This window comes from Sciurus carolinensis, chromosome 8 (genome assembly GCF_902686445.1).
Source record: "Sciurus carolinensis chromosome 8, mSciCar1.2, whole genome shotgun sequence".
Classification (NCBI taxonomy): domain Eukaryota; kingdom Metazoa; phylum Chordata; class Mammalia; order Rodentia; family Sciuridae; genus Sciurus; species Sciurus carolinensis.
In genome coordinates this window covers 102,771,851-102,792,872 of record NC_062220.1, presented here as the reverse complement: position 1 = coordinate 102,792,872, position 21,022 = coordinate 102,771,851, and the positions used below count along the sequence as shown (strand labels likewise).

Here is a 21,022-nt window from a genome sequence, read left to right as displayed (position 1 = left end):
CAAACTCCAACAACCCAGGCCTGGCAAGGATAAGGGAGAATGACTAGAAAGAGGCACCAAGTTCAGTGTGTAGGGTCAGAGAAGACTGCTCTAGGTACCCATGCTTCTACAGAAACCAGAAGCACAATTAAGTCCAGCTGCACAATGAGCAGTTATGTTCCCTATAGATCCAAGTCTGTCATCTCTCATACATCACACACAGCCCCAGGTCTGTGTGTATTGGGAGGCACTACGACAAACTTCCTTTAACAAACTCTACAACAAAGAGCTCCCTCTGCTGATCCTGCCCTGCAACACCGCCTATCCAAACTGCAACCAACTCTTAGCACTCGCTGCAGTGCTCCTAGATAGGTTCACTTTCTTTTTTTAAGAAAACTGAGTACTCCAATGCCTGATGAAAAAAGGACTTTCCCTGGTACCACTAATGTCTAAATAATGAGTACAACATAGCCTGTATGTGTCCCCATCTCAGGACTTGGTTAAGTTTAGAGAATCAGATCTCCGCCCACTGTTGCCAGTTTGATCTGGTGGCAAATGTACATGCACCTTAATGCCCACAGGAGGCCATATCCAGTGGGCCGAAATCCACACTGATATGCAGCTAGGGTCCTGCTATGGGCCTATGGACAAAATTCCAAGCATGAGTCTCTTCAGGTTTGGGTGCCATCAATTTCTTGACCTTTTTCTTCCACTATTTTCCAACTCAGATCTTGGGTCTCAAATGACTACAAATCCAAAGAAAAATTACTTTTCCCTCAAAGACATAAAAACCATGGTCTCATTCCTGAGTAAAGATGAATGAGTGCAACTACCCTCCAGCTAGTTGGGTGACTCCTCACTTTCAGGCACACACACTGCTGACTGTCCTCCAGCAGAAGCCAAGGAAGCTAGTGAATGAACCCTCCAACCCAATGTCCCAGAGCAGGGGTCAGAGGTCAGGACATCCCAAACAAGCCCTGGGAAATGGCACAAATGCCAACCACAAGGGCCCCACATAAATGTTCTAGGCGGTTCTTTCCATGCTGCATTTGAACCTACCTCATTCTCCATGGAATACCCTGTTGGAGATTCAGTTTGAGGAGCAATTTCTTTGGAGGAATTTTGGTTCCTCACCCTCTGGTGCATTCTCTACTCCCTCTTGAACTTGTTGAAAAATATGGTCAGATGTTAGCCCTCCCTCTGAAAAAAAACATGAGCAAGCAGGAAGACCAGAAACCACAGTTTCCTTCTGCAAAGCCCACTGCACTTGTTTACAGTTTTTAAAAAGCTTTAAAAAAAAAAAAAAAAAAAAAAGGCAGCATCCAAAATGTTGACAAAATTCAAGAGGGCTGCATGAACAAAAAAACAAATGAACCAATAAATATTTTCCTACTACTCAGAGCACGCAAACCCCACAGGCAGCACCCCTGCAATTCTGTAGGATCCTATGCAATCAACTAAGGGACACTATTTTGGACGTCTGACCTTTCTGAAGTTTAGATGCTAAAGTTAAAAATCGAGAGAAAACACTGCTAGAGGCTGCATGCTGTTGGTGAAAACCTCATGAAAGAGTAGAGACATGGACAAGGCTGTTTTCAGACTTGCTGTTTTCACCACATGCTCTAAGCCAGCAAGACTTTTCTGGGGACAGGTACATTTCTAAGTGGGACTTGGGGAAGGCACACGTGGCTCAAAGACACTCTGCGTGCACATGTCTCTCTACCTGCCTCCAGGACTCACAAGTTTGCGTCACCAATTTCAAACTAAGTAGTATGTGTCCGCCAGCAAGTTTGCCTTCACTTCTTTTAAGTTTCCTAATACAGAAAAGGAGAAGTTGGACTTGTTGCTGCTGAAGGTCCTTATGGAATATTCCAGAATGGCTTGCAAATAGGAAAGGCTACTTAATTGGAGTGACTATAGATAACTCACAGAACAATACATTAACCAAATAATTAAAATATAGATGCTCCTCCCAATAAGTTCCCAAGAAACCCATCACAAGTTGAAAATACCATAAGCTGAAAATGCATTTAATACACCTAACCGGCTAAACATCCTAGCTTCCGTAGTTAGCCTAGCTACCTTAAATGTGCTTAGAACACTCAAATCATTCAGATATGGTGACACACACCTAAAATCCCAACTACTCAGGAAGCTGAGGACGGAGGATCTTCAGTTCCTCCACTTAGCCAGACACCGTCTCAAAATAAAAATTTAAAAAGTCTGGGGATATAGTAAGTCATTAGCCTAGTATGTATGAGGCCCTGTGTTTTCAATTCTCACACACACACAAAAAACCAAAACAAGGGGCTGGGGTCGTGGCTCAGTGATAAAGTGCTCACCTAGCACTCTTGAGGCCTTGGGTTCGATCCTCAACACCACATAAAAATAAAATAAAGGTATTATGACCACCTATATTTTTATATATATATATATATATATATATATATATATATATAATTTTAAAAACACAAAAAACAAAACATTTAACCTAGAGTAGGCAAAATCATCTAACACAAAACCTATTTTATAATAAAGTGGTGAATATCTCATGTAATTGGTGTGTCTGTGTGTGTGTGTTGGGGATTGAACCCAGGGCCACTTAACCACTGAGCCACATCCCCAGTCCTTTTTTTTTTCTTTTTTGTATTTTTATTCATAGACAGGGTCTCGCTGAGTTGCTTAGGGCCTTATTAAGTTGCTAAGGCTGGCTTTGAACTCGTGATCCTCCTGCCTCAGCCTCCCAAGCCACTGGATAGAGGTATGCACCATGGTATGCAGCTCGTATAATTTATTTTTTTAATATAAAATAGTTACTTTACCCTGTAATATACTCTTAATAATTTCCAAATACTAATAAACTAACAATATTAGGCAGTGATAGTCAGTATAATGAAGTATAAGATTTATTTGGTAGTCCCTTGACTTTGGTCTTAAAGTATAACCCACTAAGAATTTATAGTCAAAATACTGTTTTAGAGTCACTTGAAAATTTCTTCTCTGTGTGGCTATGCCACCTATGCCACCAACTTAATATACAACTAGGTGGTCATTATATTGTTCCTATATATATTTATTTATTTTTGCCATGCTAGGGATAACACTCAGAGCCTTATGCATGCTCAGCTAGCGATCTACCACAAAGCTACATCCTCAGCCTAATTTTATTGATCTAGGGATCAAACCGAGGGCCTCATATGCTAGGCAAGTATTCTACCATTGACGTTCATCTCCAGCCCTCTTCTTTTAAGAACTGTTCTTTCCTTTTTTAGATTTCTAATTATGTAAAACCTTCATGAGGTTTCAAAGTAAAAACTACATAAAAATATGCATTCACATATGTTTCTCTTCTATCCCTATTTCTTTTCTATATCCTCTCAAAATTAACCATTTTAATTAGTACCTATTTATCCTTTCATCATTTCCTTTTGGGCCTGTAAGTAAATATATATATTACAGATATATGTATTCAAATTTTCTCTTCTTTCTTATATAAAATAGTCTAATAATTTTGTTTTATTATTAATATTTATATTACTATATATAACATGTAGTATTAGGATCTTATTAAATAAGGCAAGATAAGAAAATTATATATAATATGGTAGTTAAATTATATATAATATATCCATATCAACATACAGAGGTTTTCCTCATTCTTTTTCCATCTGCATAACACAAAATTCAATCAGTTTCCATGGTTATGGAGGTTGAGAAGTCCCATTACCTGACAGCTACAAACTGGAGATCCAGGAAAGCTGGTAGTGTAATTTAGTCTACACCCAAAAGCCTTAAGAAACCATTCTTCATGGCCTCAGAAGCTATCACATGTCTGCCTTTTTCCCTTCCTTCCTTTCCCACCTGTTTTTTTTCTCCTAGTGCTGGGGGTTGAACCCAGGGCTAGGCACATGCTAGGCAAGCACTCTGTCACTGAGCTACATCCCCAACCCAGTGGCTCCCCTTCCCTCCCTCCCCCTACCCTTTTCCCTTCCTTTCCTTCCTCTCATGTAATTTATTGAATACTATACTGAAAGTAAAAAACAGAATGGTTGTACAGGTACAATTGTGCACCATTCCAAAGTCAAAAACTCATCAGGTCAAACCACTATAGTTAGGGACCGTTAGTACAATTTTATTAATACTAGGGTGAAGCAAATCAAAGTGCTGGTTTTCAACAGTGTTTTACTTATAAAAATGGCAATTTCACATGGTTCAACTTTATTAACATGTAACAAATACCATTTAATATTTCTTGGTTCTGAAAAGACTGGTTGCTTCAGAATAATTCTGTTCTTCAGTTACTATCCCATATGCCCCAAGTGTAGAAAGCAGAGTAAAATCAGAAAAAATAGTCTTAAAGCTGGATTTGTATGAACAGATATGTGGTACTAACTCCCTGTCTTTTTACCTCTTTAAAACCTGGAGTAGAGGGATGGGGATATAGCTCAGTTGCTCAGAATGCATACCTCACATGCACAAGGCCCTGGGTTCAATCCCCAGCATCACCAAAAAAAAAAAAAAAAAAAAAAAAAAAAAAAAACCCAGAATCATAGACTCAGGTTCCACCTTTCTAAAAGCTGCTTCCACAGAACCAAATGTCCCTAACGGAACCAGATGTCCCTAACCCCAGGCAAGAAGGGAAAAAGGAAACCTGGAGGTAGAGTAATCCCACCCTACTGTGGCTACTACAGGGGGCCCCTCCTAGAGAAACAGATACAACTGAAAAGGAAATACACATGCTGAAAACATTAATTCATTAACACACAAGTCCTTCCCTCACAAACACAAATTATTTCCACGATTAGCATGAAAGAGAAAGGCCAAAGAGCAAATAGGGAGAGCCAACGCAGGGAAAGATAACTGAGAAGAACCACTGTCCATAAAACAAGAATAGACCAGTACAAAAAAGAAATAACAAGTAAGGTATCTTAGAAATTACAAATATGATGGCCAAATTAAAAAGTTAACTAGAATAATAAAATGGGTATAACTAAGAGCCAAATGAGGGAGCTGGACCAAGGCACTGGCTAACCCATTAGTGATAAATTTGAGGAGTTCTAACTTTGAACCTTAATTAAGCCCCAAAAAGAATACCATTCTCAATAGTACAACCACATCACAACAAATTGTGCTTATTATTATATTCTGAATTCAATAAGAACTTTGTGGAAATTTGTTCTTTTAATTATCTAAGTACCTACTTAATGGCCTTGATTTTGCCTCATGGCCCAGAAAGCCTAAAATATTTTCTATCTGATCCTTCAAACAAGGTCTGCCAACCCTATCCTAGAACATAAAACAAAAATATAAAAAATTAGAAAAGTCTAAGAGAAAGTAAAGCCCACAGAAGAGTGAATCTAGAATGAGTCTAGCATTCACCTAGGAGGAAAACAAGAGCAAAGACGAAACAGGGATACAAATGTCAGAAGCAGTCAATAAAGCACCACTCTTTGGACAGAAAAAGCCCAATAAGGTAGGTTAATGTAAAAGACAAATCTAGATACTTATACTCATCCTCAGAAAACTACAGAATATCAGGCTGAACACAAGAGCTGGCATCCGCAAGGCCCTAGGTTCAAATCCCAGCACAACAACAGGATTTAAATCTACAAAATTAAGAGAACTCTGGGGAGGTGGCTCACGCCTGTAATCCCAGTGGCTCAGGAGACTGATGCAGGAAGATCAAAAGTTCAAAGCCAGCCTCAGCAATTTAGTGAGGCCTTAAGCAATTCAGTGAGACCTTTTCTCTCAATAAAATACAAAACAGGGCTGGGGATGTGACTCAGTGGTTGAGTGCCCCTGAGTTCAATCCCAGGAACAAAAAAAAAAAAAAAAAAAAAAAATTAAGAGAATGCAGTTTCCAGTAAGAAAAATAAAAAGATTACCTATAAAGAAAGGAAGAAAATTTCAGCATTAGCGGGGTCATGGCAGAAGGAAATATGGTAATCCCCTTAAAGTTCTGAGGGGAAATTATACACTATACAATTGTCATACACTATACAATTGTCAATCAATAACAAACCACATATTGGAAAGTGATCCCAGGAGATTATATAAACTAGTGACATCCCAGCCATCTTAGTTTGTGTAAATACAACACTTGATGATGTCCACACAACAAAATCACCTTGCAACACATTTCTCAGAATAATTCCTATTGTTAAGTGATGCACGACTTATGCTCAGAATTCCCCAACTCCCTGGTACTGGGCATTAAACCTGACACCCACACATGTCAAGCACTCTTTGTTTTTTTGGGTTTTTTTTGTTGTTGTTGTTGTTTTGGTACCAGGGATTGAACCCAGGGGCACTGAACCACTAAGCCACACCCCAAATCCTATTTTGTATTTTATTTAGAGACAGGGTCTCACTGAGTTGCTTAGTGCCTAGATTTTGCTGAGGCTGGCTTTGAACTCATAATCCTCCAGCCTCAGCCTCCTGAACCACTGGGATTATAGGCATACACCACCACGCCTGACAAACAAGCACTCTTAATACTGGGCTACGCCCCTAAGGCTAAGCTTAGAAATTAATGTAAAGGCAAACTATCAACCAAATTGAATGCAAAATAGTTATTTTCCCACCTACAGTGCTTTGGGATCTTAACACCCTAAAAACTCTTTTTGAAAAATACACTAGAGGGTATACTCCCTGTCAAAGAAAAGGATCCAAGAGAGAAAAAAGTACAGATTCCAACCCAGGAGGTAAAGAAAAGAGATCCCACAGGGATGATGACATTTGTATTACACACCAATAAAAGAAAATCTTAATGAAGATTCCATTATATAAACTGCATGATTAAGAGCCCACAGTTCTTATATCTCTTTTGAAAGAAAAAAGAAAAGCAATTTATTAGAAACTCTAGGGAAAAGTTTGTTAAAAAAAAAAAAAAAATTCACAAACTCCATGTGAAACATACTACAATGTGGCCCAATTCTGAACATCAGACAGCACAAACCAACAGCCTCCAATCCTATACTTGTATCTATTTAATTCTTACCTAACAATGAGTGCTACCTAATGTTTGATTTCCAGTCCTATTAATAAGCCATGACCTACAGTTTTAACAACTGCCCAAAAACATTGCTTCAGCATGTGCTCTTCAGTGACCCATACAGCCACCACACATCATGACCACAGGAAGACCGCCCAGCCCTCCTCCTTGGCCACCCTTCCCTCCTCTCCTTCCCTCCTATGCTGCTCCTCCTCAGCCCTCAGCTCACCCACTCTGCAGTCCAGGTTTGTGAAGACAGAAAAAAAAGATGCCTGGATGCACAGCATAAGCTTATCTGACACACTCCCTCTGCCCTCTTGACACACCACTTGGTAGTCTCAGTCTCTTGGACACTAAGAGTCCAAGACAGGGAAGGAGATTCAAGAAGGCAGCAACAGCTCCCCAGAAAACTCTTCAAGCAGTGATTACTACGCAAGAATCTGAAACCAATGATACCCAGATAAGGAGGCCATGTATGCAGCTGGAAGCAACAGCACACCCTTACAGTCCCAGCTACACCAGAGGGTGACACAGGAAGGTCAGTGGGTTCAAGGCCACCCTGGGTAACCTAGTGAGACCCTGACTCAAAATAAAAAAGAAAAAGGGCTGGGGATGTAGCTCAGTTTTAGAGTACCCTTGGGTTCAATTCTCGGTTCTATGCACACGCACACACACGCACACACACACAAAGGTCCTATATGCAAACACAGGAAAGTGTACAAACACAGGAACATAATCTAAAAAGTTCTTAATAGTTGTTTCTAGTGTGTAAGATTCTTTTTTGGTGGTGGGTACTGGGGATTGAACTCAGGGGCACTCGGTCACTGAGCCACATCCCCAGCCCATGTATTTTATTTAAAGACAGGGTCTCACTAAGTTGCTTAGCACCTCACTTTTGCTGAGGCTGGCTTTGAACTTGCAATCCTCCTGCATTGGCCTCCCAAGCTGCTGAGATTACAGGCCACCATGCCTGGTCTAAGATTTTTTCACTGAATATAATTTGCTACTTTTCTGAGTTGTATTTTTTTTTTTTTTTGTAAGAAAAAAAATTTAAGTTCACTTTGGAAAATATTCTAAAATTTTAGCCAATACCATTTTCACACATCATTTTGGGAAATATTCAAAGGTTTGGTAATGTGCTATGTAGGCAAGGATATGTAAAGGGGAAAAAAAAATTTACTCCCATTGTAAATTGTTTTTAATAAAAATTAGTTCAACTATAGAAAATAATTTGTTAAGATCTCTAAAACTGCAAACAAATGCCTTCTCAGCAACTCCATTTTGGGAAATTAACCCTATAATTCATTACACAAACAAAAGGCTGGTAGTTAACTGTTTCATTTTTTGTTGGAGCAAAATGACCACCTAAAAGTTCATAAAATGGCTGCTATTTAAATAAATTATAGTAATCCACAGATAAAATACCATCCTACTCTGAAGAGGAATTTAAAAACAAAGCAAACAAACAAAAAAAACTAATGCCTATAAAGAAAGCTCTCCAAAATATACCATCAAGAAAAATAACCAAAAGAGATCCCTAATTCCCATAATAGAGGAGTAGGCTATATCAGAACAACCTTCTCACAGAGTGGTATTATAGATCCTAGATGAAATATGGACAACAGCCTTCCGGAGGCACTGGAGGTGAAATTAAAAAAAAAAAAAAAAAATCCTAGGAACTTAATTGACCCTTGAAAGAAGAAAACATCATTGAGCAAGACCCTTTACACTGCTTTACCAATGAAGGTGCTCCCTGATTCAAGATGTACAGGACACTTTAAACAAACAAACAACAACAAAAAAGTTGCAATTTTATTGTCCTGAGGGATTAAGGGAGGAATGGAGACTGTTCAAGAAGTGAAAAACCCAGGAAAAACCCACCAAAAGAGGGAGCCTCCAGTTTGAATATAAAACTCCCCTCTAATCTTTGGCTAAACTTTGAACTGTTCAACTGGGGGTGAGATACCAAAGAGTCCAGAAAGAACATAAGAGCCTGAAGGTTGATAGAGGTGTGCTGAGATTTTAGCTGCCCCCACCGGCAGGGTAGACAAGAGTTGAGTTTACATCCTGCCAAGTCAGAGAGACCTGATAAATACCTCAAACTGTCCATGTGAAACTCCACAAGAGTCACATCTCTTGTGGACATCAAGGACATCAAGGACTAAGTGATTTACCCTAGGAATAAGAACAAATATCAAAACTGGTGTACCAAGTCAGGCATGGTAGCACACATCTGTCATTCCAGCTATTTGGGAGACTAAGGGATTAGATGGCTAGTTCCAGGCCAACCAGGGAAACACAGCAAGACCCTATCACACACACAAAAAAAAAGCAGGGGGGAGGGTGTTCCATGCTAGATTCCATCCCTAGCATCACCAAAAACAGGTGGGGCAGGGTGGGGTTGGGGCGTGCTGGGGATGTACCTCAGTGGTAGAGCACTAGCCTAGTATGCCCCAGGTCCTGGGTTCAATCCCCACAACAACAACAACAACAACAAAACACCTGATGTAACAAGGCAGTGTAAAACCATACCTCCAAACAACAAAACAGTCCACCGCTAATTTAACTTCCTGATAAACAAACAATTCAACACTGTTCAGAAGTCAGAATCCCTATAATCCATATCTACAATGTCCAACATTAATAAAAAAATCCCTACAGGTGGGCATGATGACACACACCTGTACTCCCAGAGAGGCTCAGGAGGCTGAGGAAGGAGGATTGAAGGCTGAGGAAAGAGGATTGCAAACTGAAGCCAGCCTCAGCAACTTTGCAAGACCCTGTCTCAAAATAAGGGCTGGGGATGTGACTCAGTGGTTAAACATCCTTGGGTTCAATCCTTCCTACCAAAAAAAAAAAAAAAAAAAAAAAAAAAAAAAAAAAAATATATATATATATATATATATATGTATGTTATGTGAAGAAATAAAAAAATTTAGCCCAAATTCAACAGAAAAAATCAGTCAGTAAGAGATTAACAAATGTCCCAGATGCTGGAATTAGCAGACAAAATAATTTTGATAAATTTGTTAAAGAAACCATAGAAAGTTAGCATGAGGGCACTCACCTATAGTCCCAACTACTTGTGAGACTGAATAGAAGGACTGCTTGAGTCCAGGAGTTTGAGGGCAACCAAGGCAACATAACAAGATCCCCTCTCAAAAAGAAAAGGTCTATAAAAAAGATAGAAGGGCTAGGGATATAGCTCAGTTGGTACAGAACTTACCTCAGAAGCACAAGGTCCTGGGTTCAAACCCCAGCACCACAAAAAAAAAAAAAAAAAAGGATAGAAGACATGAGGAATTTCAAGAGAGATATGGAAACTTTACAAGCACACTCAGAAAGTGGGGTATGGTGGTGCACACCTGTAATCTCAACAACTTGGGAAGCTGAGGCAGAAGAATCCCAAGTTCAAGGCCACCATGGGCAACACAGTGAGACCCTATCTCAAAACAAAAAATAAATGCATAGATAAAAAAAAAAAAGGCTGGGGATGTAGCTCAGTAATAAACTGTCCCTGGGTTAAATTCTCAGTACCCACCCACCCCCCAAAAAAAAAGAAAACAAAGAACATGAAAACAGAGCAATGCACATAACCTAAATGGAATTACAGTGACAGAAAACTACTCAAATAATGACCAGAGGGGCTGGGGATGTAGCTCAGAGAGAGTTGGCCTAACAGGTGCAAGGCCCTGAATTCCATCCCTAGCACTGCCAAAACAACAAAAACCAAAAGTCCTTTAAATAACAAGTAGAGCTTCAATAACAAGTGGAACCATGCTGAGCACAGTGGCACACGCCTGTAATCCCAGCAATTTAGGCAACTAAGCCATAAGCAACTTAATAAGACCCTGTCTCAAAATTAGGAAAAAAAAAAAAAAAAACATTAAAAAAGAATTTTTTTTTTAAGGAGGGGGATATGACTCAGAGGTTAAGTACCCCTAGGATTCAATCCCCAGTACCATATTAAAAAAACAAAAAACAAGTGGAAACAGTTTGATATATGTGTCCTGAAGGCCCAGGAAAAACAGAGCATGGAAAAAAAAGAAGTTATTTGAAGAAGTATGGTTGAGATATTTTCAAAATTTGACAAAATCCACAACCTATAAAGTACAACTCAATAAATTCAAATTTATTTGTATTTATCAAATAAAGGATGAAATCCATCCTAACCAAACTGACAAAAACCAAGTATAAAGAAAAAAAACCCCAAAACTGTCAAAGAAAAAGACATTAAAATATAACCAAAAGAATAGCAGATAACTTCTCAATGGAATGATGCCAGAAAATAATGGAGCTACATCTTCAAAGTACAGAAAGATAAAGAAAACAGTCAACCTAGATTCCATACTCAGGAAAATCATCTTTCAAAAGTAAGGTGTGATAAATATATTTTCAGGTAATAAAAGGTTAAATGATGTGACACTTATAGACCAACACCATAAAAACCATAAAACCAACACCATAAAAAGGAAGATCTTCAGACCAGAGGTAAATGACTCCACATGGAAATTTAACCTAGAAGAAAAAAAAAGCACTGAAATGATAAACAGGGATAAATATGAGATTCATTTTCTTTCTTAGGCTTTTAAAAGAGTCAAATTAGCCAGGTGTGGTAGCAAATTCCTATAACCCCTGCTACTCAGGAGGACTGCAAGTTCAAGGACAGCCTGAACAATTTGGCAAGATCCCTAGGCCTCAGGTTGTAGCTCAGTGGTGTAGCACTTACTCAGCAATAAGGCCCTGGGATTTGATCACCTGTACCACAAAAATTACACATATGTATGTGAAACTGTCAAAGAAAAAGACCTCTTCAATATATCACCTAACACCCTGATATACATATATGTGTGTGCATATATAATGTGCCATGTATAAATATGTAACAACAAATCCCATCATTATGCATAATTACAATGCACCAATAAAAAACATGGAAGAAAATGTTTAAAGAGTCAAAACTATTTCTTTCCCTTGGTCTGCTAGTCAGGGGAGTGGAAGAGTTGAAGGTTAATACACCAAGTTGGAAAGGAATCATTTTATAGTTTGGATCTTAAGCATCCCCCAAAGGTTCATGTGTTAAAGATTTTGTCCCCAGCTGTTAGAGCTGTTGGACCTTGAGGCTGCAGAGACTGATAGAAGGAAGTGAATTCCCTGAGGTGTCCCCTTGAAGGATAACATTTTGTCCCTGGCCCCTTCCTCCCTCCCCTTCTCACTCGCCCTCTCCCTCTTCTCTTCCAGCTGCCATGAGGTGAACAGCTGTACTCTTCCACACACTCTCAGGCCTGATATTCTGCCTCATTACAGGTCCAGAATGGAGTTAGGTAACAATGGACTAACACCTATGAGTAACCAAGAGTTAAAATAAGTTGTTTTACTCAGGCATATTGTCATAGTAATGGAAAGCTAACTAATAGATCATCAGCTTTGGGTCAGGAACACAACAGGCACAAAAGAAGAGGAAAGAGTCTAGAGCTTTCTTTCCTTTTGTTGTTGTTGGGTTTTTTCCCCCTTCATTACCCAACCAAGGGCACTCTCTCATTGAGCCAATTCCCAGTCCTTTTTGAGACAGAGTCTTGCTAAATTTCCCAAGCTGGCCTTGAACATGCAATCCTCCTGCCTCAGCCTCCTGAACCGCTGGATTACAAGTATGCACCACTACACCAAGCCAGAGCTGAGCTCTTACTGGCTGTTATCCTGCCTCTTCCCATATCCTTTCCCCTTCACTGAGGCAAAGATTTTAGCCAGCAACCAGTGTTTCCAGGGTCAACTCTGAGCTGGAATGTGCACAGTGGGAATGAGGCAGACGGCTCAGCTTTGGCTTGGCAAGAAAGGCATGGGGACAGAGGAATTGCCAAGGACCCCATGAGCTAGTATGCCCAACAGCAGATAGGAAAAGTGTGTCCAGGACTGAACTGGTCTTTCCCACTCTGCCCTCCCAATTTCCCCTTCCTCTTCATCAAGTTCAAGCTTTTGGCCAGTGAATCCAGGAAAGGGAGGGGAGTATTTGTGGGTTTGGCTTTAGGATAGCATGCCCCACAGCAGGTTGTAACCAAGTTGGCTGGTGCAGCCAGGATTATAGGAGACTGAACAAAAAGATAATGGGAACCGGGTTTCTTACTACTGGAGAAACAAGGTATAAATGTGGAAAGGGGGAAGGCTAAAACAATTTCTGTGACAACCAAAATAAGAGATATCAACATGAGTTCTAGTTTTTCAGACACAAATAAACCAAAAAAAAGCTTGTGTGTGTGTGTAAATTTTCTAGTTCTTGTTTCCCTAGTTCTTATTCTAGAATTAATGCCCTAGTAGCAATAAGCACACCTACTGATCAGATCTTTGTTTCAAAATATCATTTCCACTAAAAGCAATCAGGGTTCCTTAGACAAATGTCCAGTTCCAAGTCTGAGAAGTATAAAATTAAACTGGAACACCTTATTCTGGCAAATATAAGAAAGTGTTCTTACCTCAACATTGTAAAGGCTATTTATGCTAAGGCCACGGCCAACATCATTCTTAATGAAGAAAAACTGAAAGCATTCCCTTTAAAAACTGGAACAAGACAGGGATGCTCTCTTTCAACACTTCTATTCAACAATGACCTTGAAATACTACCCAGAGCAATTAGATCAAAAAAATTAAAGGGATATGAATAGGAAAAGAGGAACTCAAGCTGTCACTATTTGCTGATGACATGATTCTCTATTTAGAGGATCCAAAAAACTCCTCCAGAAAACTTCTAGACCTTATAAATTAATTCAGCAAAAGAGCAAGATATAAAATCAACACACATAAATATAAAGCATTTCTACACACAAGCGATGAAACATCTGAAAGGGAAATGAGGAAAACAACTCCATTCACAATAGCCTCAAAAAAAATAAAATACTTGGGAATCAATCTAACCAAAGAGGTGAAAGATCTCTACAAGGAAAACTATAGAACATTAAAGAAAGAAATTGAAGAAGACCTTAGAAGATGGAAAGATCTCCCATGTTCCTGGATAGGGAGAATTAATATTATCAAAATGGCCATACTTCCAAAGGTGCTATACAGATTTAATACAATTCCAATTAAAATCCTTATGACATTTCTCAGAGAAACAGAAAAAACAATCATGAAATTCATCTGGAAGAATAAAAGACCCAGAATAGCCAAAGCAATCCTGGGCAGGAAGAGTGAAGCAGGAGGTATCATAATACCAGACTTTCAACTCTACTACAGAGCAACAGTAACAAAAAACGCAAGGTATTGGCACCAAAATAGGTAGATTGATAGTACAGGATAGAAGACACGGAGGCATATTCACATAAGTACAGTTATCTCATACTAGACAAAGGTGCCAAAAACTTACAATGGAGAAAAGATAGCCTCTTCAACAAATGGAGCTGGCAAAACTGGATATCCATGTGCAGTTAAATGAAATTAAACCCCTATCTCTCACCCTGTACAAAACTCAACTCAAAATGGATCAAGGGTCGAGGAATTAGACCTGAGATCCTTCACCAAATAGAAGAAAAAGTAGGCCCAAATCTCCATCACATTGGCTTAGGACCAGACTTCCTTAACAAGACCCCCATAGTGCAAGAAATAAAAGTGAGAATCAATAAATGGGATAGATTCAAACTAAAAAGTTTTTTCTCAGCACAGGAAACAATCAATAATGTAAAAAGAGAGCCTACACTTCAGACAGCACTCATCACAAAAGTTTATAAAGAACTTAAAAAACTTTACACCCAAAATACAAAGAACCCAATCAATAAATGGCTAAGGAACTAGGCAGACATTTCACAGAAGAAGAAATACAGGTGATCAACAAATATATGAAAAAGTGTTCATCATCCCTAGTAATTAGAGAAATGCAAATTAAAACCACCCTAAGATTTCATCTACCTCCAATCAGAATGACTATTATCAAGAACACAAGCAATAATAAGTGTTGGCGTGGATGTGGGGAAAAAGGTATACTCATACATTGCTGGTGGAGTTGCAAATTGGTGCAGTCACTCTGGAAAGAAATCTGGAGATTCCTCAGAAAACTTGGAATGGACCCATCATTTGACCCAGCTATTGCACTCCTCAGTTTATACCCAAAGGACTTAAAATCAGCATACTACAGTGATGCAGCCACATCAATGTTCATAGCAGCTCAATTCACTATAGCTAATTGTGGAACCAATGGAAATGCCCTTCAATTGATGAATGGATAAAGAAACTGTGATATATATATACACAATGGACTATTACTCAGTCATAAAGAAGAATAAAATAATTATGGCATTTGCTGGTAAATGGATGAAGTGGGAAACTATCATGCTAAGTGAAATAGGCCAATCCCAAAAAACCAAAGGTTGAATGTTTTCTCTGATAAGTGATTGATGATACATAATGAGGGTGGTACCAGGGAGTGGGGAAGAGAAGAATGAAGGAACTCTGGATAGTGTAGAGGAAAATGGGGTGGGAGGGGGCAGTGGAAGGAAAGATAGTAGACTGAGACAGACAGTATTACCCTATGTATACCTATGATTACATGAATATGTGAATCTACATTGTGTTCAACCATAGGAATGAAAAGTTGTACCCATTTGTGCACAATGAATCAAATTGCAGTGTGTAAAAATACAAAAGATTTTAATAAAAAATAGAAAGTGGGGCTGGGGATATAGCTCAGTTGGTGGAGTGCTTGCCTCATAAGCACAGGGCCCTGGGTTCAAATCCCCAGCACCACAAAATAAATAAAAAAAAAAAAAAAAAAAAAATAGAAAGTGTTCCAAGAATAAAAGGCATTTATCAAAAAGATGCTAGATGCATAATAATGTATTTTTGACTTTTGCTTTTTTGCAGTACTGGGGATTGAACCTAGGGGTGCTTTATCATTGAGCTACATCCCCAGCCCTTTTTATTTTTTATTTTGAGACAATCTCACTAAGTTGCTGAGACTGGCCTTGAACTTGTGATCCTTCTGCCTCAGTCTTGTGGGATGTTGGGATTACAGGTGTGCACCACCACATCCAGCTTTTTTGGCTTATTCTTTTTTTAGCTGTTGATGAACCTTTATTTTATTTACTTATATGTGGTGCTGAGAATTGAACTCAGTGCCTCCCAAATGCTAAGCAAGTGCTCACTCTACCACTGAGCTACAACCCCAGCCCTGCAGTTTACTCTTAAACAGTTCAAAAACATTAACAATTAGGGAATCTGGATAGAAAATATATGTCCTTTGTGTACTATACAACTTTTATGTAAATTAAAATATTTCAGGGTTGGGATGTTGTTCAGTGGTACAGTGTTTGCCTGGCATGCAGTAAGGCCCTGGGTTCAATTCCCAGCACCACAAAAAAATAAATAAATAAAATAAAATCATAAAATATTTCAGCCAGCCACAGTGGTACATGCCTATAATCCCAGTGGCTCAGGAGGCTGAGGCAGGAGGATCACAAGTTCAAAGCCAGCCTCAGCAACTTAATGAAGGCCTAAGCAACTCAGTGAGAACCCTGTCTCTAAATAAAATACAAAAAAGGGCTGGGGATGTGGCTCAGTAGTTGAGCGCCCCTGGGTTAATCCCCAGTACCAAATATACATAAACAAATAAATAAATAAATAAATAAATAAATAAATAAATTTCAAAAGTCAATCACTTAAATATAAATAACAATGTAATGCTAAACTTATAATGTGTACAGAAGTAAATGTTAGAAATTTCACAAAGAGCAGGAAAGAATATAAATAGAATACTACTACTAATAGGTTCTTAACATTGTACAAGAAAGAAATGACAACATTAGTTTATGGCATTCTGTGATGTTATGCATGAATACTGTAATCCCTAAAAGAGACACACATAAAAAGCCAATAGCAACAATGCTGGTCACAGTGTTGCACACCTGTTATCCTAGTTACTTGGGAGGCTGAAGAGTGAGGAAGGCAAATGCAAGGCCAGCATGGGCAACTTAATAAGACTCTGCCACAAAATTAAAAAGGGCTGAGGGTGTAGCTAACAGGTAGTGTCACTGAGTTAAATCCCCAGTACCACAAAAAAGAGAGAGAGAAAGAGAGAGAGAGAGAAGAAAGAACAAAACAGTAACACCACAGACTTAGGCCGACCAGTCTGCTCAATTTCAGAATTCAACTATTATTTCCACCTTCCTGGGTTACAAGATTATACCACCCTAAGCTGCAAACCAAAGCCAAATTCCAACTTCCTACTGTGCTTATTAAACAGGATTATTTTCATTGTACACATCTAATGCCTGCCATCAAACACCCTAATTCTTAACACAATCCAAGCAAAAAACTGTTACCAACTAGGCACACTTGGGAAGGTGGAAAAAAAAGTGTTGCAGTTTTGGCTCACTGCTAAGCAAAAACTTTCCTGCTTATTGCAGGGGAAAAAAAGTAATTTAAATATAAATTTAAAAAAAAAAATCTGGACTAGGTGTGCAGCTCAGTGGTAGAACATTTGCCTAGCATGCATGAGACCCTGGGTTCAATCCCCAGCACCAAAAAACAGTATAACCAAACACCTATTGGTTCAACTGACAAATCCAAACACAAACTGCCTACACCTGCATTATCATTTGAAGAAATGCTGTTTCTCTCAGACTGAGGGATAAGAAAGTTAAGCAGGGCTGGGGATATAGCTCAGTTAGTAGAGTGCTTGCCTCACAAGCACAAGGCCCTGGGTTCAAATCCCCAGCACCACCCAAAAAAAAAAAAAAAAAAAAAAAGTCAAGCGGAAGAAAGTACGCTGATGTGGATTCACCTTCATGACAATGATATAGTGTCTGTGCAGAAGACACAGCTAGGCCCACTCATCCACCACAGATTCCTGAAGACAAAAGCCTGTTCCTCACAGTGCCTAGACCCAAAATCCCGATGTGCTTTCCTGACCACAGAGTTAGGTGCAATTTATGGTTCACATAGAATGTGGCATGGCCCTATCTAGGGCAACAACCCAGACCCAGACCTAGTCCTCAGAACCTACCCAGAACATTCTCATCTACAAACTGACCAAGAGTTTGCCTCAAAACTTTCTAGGGCTGGGTGTGATAGTACACACCTATAATTCCAGCTACGCAGGAGGCTGAGACAGAAAGATCAAAAGTTCAAGGCCAGTCTTGGCAACTTAGCAAGAACCTGTCTCAAAATAAAACATAAAAAGGGGATGGAGGGAATGTTGATCAGTGGTAAAGCACAGCTATCAGGATGAAGTACCACAAACCCAGGACTTCAGTCAAAAAAACTTATTCTCTCACAGGCCTGAAGACTAGAAGCTTGAGATCAAGCTGTGAGCAGAGGTGGTTTCTCTTGAAGTCTCCCTTTGGCTTACAGACGGCATCTTCTATGTCCTCACAAGTTTGTTTTTCTGTGTATGTATATGTATTAATCACCTCTTCTTAAAATGACACCAGACAGACAGGATCAGGGCCCATTCCTATGACTTCATTTAAATTTAAGCACCTCTTTAAAGACAAGTCCCCCTTTCCAAACACAGTCACCTCCTGAAATCATGGAGGTTGAAGTTTCAGCCCATACAGGCAGAGTAAGGATGAGGAGAAAGTAATACACAAAACAGACTGTACACACATCCATACTGTTTACAGCTGGGCATGGGGACTTCATTTGTACTGAAGTTTTCATAACAAAAGTTTTCCTTGCTGGGTATAGTGACACACACCTGTAATCCCAGGGGCTCAGAAGGCTGAGGCAGGACGATCACAAGTTCAAAGCCAGCCTCAGAAAGACCCCGTCTCTAAATAAAAATTAAAAAGGGGATGTGGCTCAGTGGTTAAGCATTCCTGGGTTGAATCCCTGGTACCAAAAGAGGTTTTCCTAATCACCTATATCAAAATCTGCTCCATCCATCTGTTCTTGGCTCAGTTTCCTACTCTGAGGCTGCAGGCTGGTCCCATGTAACTTGGTTTCCCAAGTGTCTGTACCTGGCACCATTGGCACTGATCAACAATCATCTGATAGATAAAAGAGTGAATGGGTAGATGTCAAACAACTGCAGTGGCTATAAGTGCATATGGACCCAACACCAAAACTCCCCCAATCTCAATACCTCAGGGCTGTCTCCACCTCTTCTATGCTTCTGAACTTCATTCCCTGGTCCCCACCTTATTCCATGCTTATTCCATGTCTTTCCTAAAACACTGTAATATCTGGTCTCTCATAGTCTCTAATTTTAGAACTAAATGGCTAGCCTTCCCACGTGCGTTGTTGCTAACTTTCTTCTCACCACAGACACTCGGATAAATTAAAGATGATTAAAATGCTGACAGTTAGATTTGAGATTTAATCTTGGCTGTTTATACCATCAAGTGATGAGGGGGCACTGCTGACAAAAATACAGTTACCATAAGCTGGGTGCAGTGGCGCACACCTGTAATCCCAAAGGTTCGGGAAGCTGAGGCAAGAGGATCACGAGTTCAAAACCAGCCTTAGCAACTTGGTGAGGCCCTAAGCAACTTAGTGAGATCCTGTCTCAAAAAATAAAAAAAGGAGGGCTGGGGAGATAGCTCAGTCGGTAGAGTGCTTGCCTTGTAAGCACAAGGCCCTGGGTTTGATCCCCAGCACCCAAAAAATAAAAAATAAAAAAAGGGCTGGGTATATGACTCGGTGGTTAAGGACCCCTGGGTTCAATCACTGGTACCAAACAAAACAACAAAAAGAAGGCCCTCACCTGATACCAACCCACTGCTCTTGAACCTCCCAGGCTCTAGAACTGTAAGAAATCTGTTCTTTATGAAATTACCCAGTCTCAGTATTGTTACAGAAGCCCAAAACAGACTAAAATACAAGGATGTAGCTATCCCCTCTCCCTTTTTTAATTCTGGTTTAAATGAAGCAAATCCCAAAAGTAATTATTATCTCACCTATAAAAACCTCAATATGCATCTGTCAAATCAGAACTTAATAAAACATAATACAAAAATCACACCCAACCAAATGAGCAATAATCCCTTATCGTCATTTTATAGCCAGTCCTACATTTCTAAGGAAACGTTTTTAAAATTTAAACAACAGAAATAAATTCAACACAAAAATATTTTAGTTTGTTCAGGTGGAAATCATGGCCATTGGATGGTAAGACCTAAGACCAGAAGCAGCAGAAGCTAAGACCAGCAAGAGAGTTAAGGCCAAATGGCAATTTTCGGTGGGCTGTGATCCTCATCTGAATTGAACATAAAAACACACATCCCAACTCAAGTGTACACCTAAATTTTTTGGAAAAAGGAATCAAATGTTGACAGTATAGTACCACAATGCACACTTGACTACACTGTGTAAATAAGGGCCTTATCCTCCAAACCCCATTATTGGAACTTTCAGTACGGAAAGTACCAGTCACTCTGCAGACATCAGAGCAGGAGAGCAGTTTTCAAATGGTCACTTCTACCTCAGGGGCCCCCACAACTTTAGCAGCCAATGGGTTTCTCTTCCAATCCACTCATTCTTCCATATGCACCCACAACTGATCCAATTCCCCACCAGCTCCTCCAGGTCTACACTCTTGTACATCCTCATCACCTAGGGGTTTCATAGGACACAACAGGGGTCAACAAACGTTTACTGAATGAACTATAACTGGTTGGAGGTACACAGTCACCATGACCATATGTGCAGGAATAGCTTGAGGAAAGGCAGGGCTATACCTGGGGCCACTTCCATGAAATCCACTTGGTCCATCAGTTCTCTGGCAGTTCACTGATTCCTGTGTCCCAAGAAGAATGGGCATGGTAGAACAAGCCTCTATCACTGCTTGACAAGACATCAAGACAAGTATCTGAGACCTGGAAAAAGCCCGCCAATCCACATTTTTAAAGTTTTAAATCCGCATTTTTTTTTTTGAAGGAACTAACTTAAAAAGAGAATGTAAAGCATCTAATCTTTAAGTAAAACTCATTAAATAGTGAAAAAGTTTAAAACAGGTTATTTCTGATTTAAGCTCTTAAGTTCGTAAGTTGTAGGTGACATCACACTGAATGAAGAAGTAGAAAAGGTTGGTTCTGCCAGTTGGGATCAGTAGAGGATACCTGGTAAACT

General features: G+C 39.5%; 1 protein-coding gene across 4 annotated transcripts in view; it reads right to left on the bottom strand.

Annotated features, from left to right (window-relative positions):
• The window catches only part of Ccm2 (CCM2 scaffold protein), a 67,525-nt gene that overhangs the window by 44,718 nt on the left and 1,785 nt on the right, over positions 1 to 21,022 (bottom strand). For 2 of the 4 annotated variants that reach the window (XM_047561768.1, XM_047561765.1), the window contains exon 1: positions 1,039 to 1,146. The exons of the other annotated variants lie outside the window; for them this stretch is intronic. In XM_047561768.1, the coding sequence (XP_047417724.1) occupies positions 1,039 to 1,125 (87 nt within the window). In that variant the 5' untranslated portion in view covers positions 1,126 to 1,146. Of the gene's footprint in view, positions 1 to 1,038; positions 1,147 to 21,022 lie in introns of those variants that run through there. 4 annotated transcript variants of the gene reach the window in all.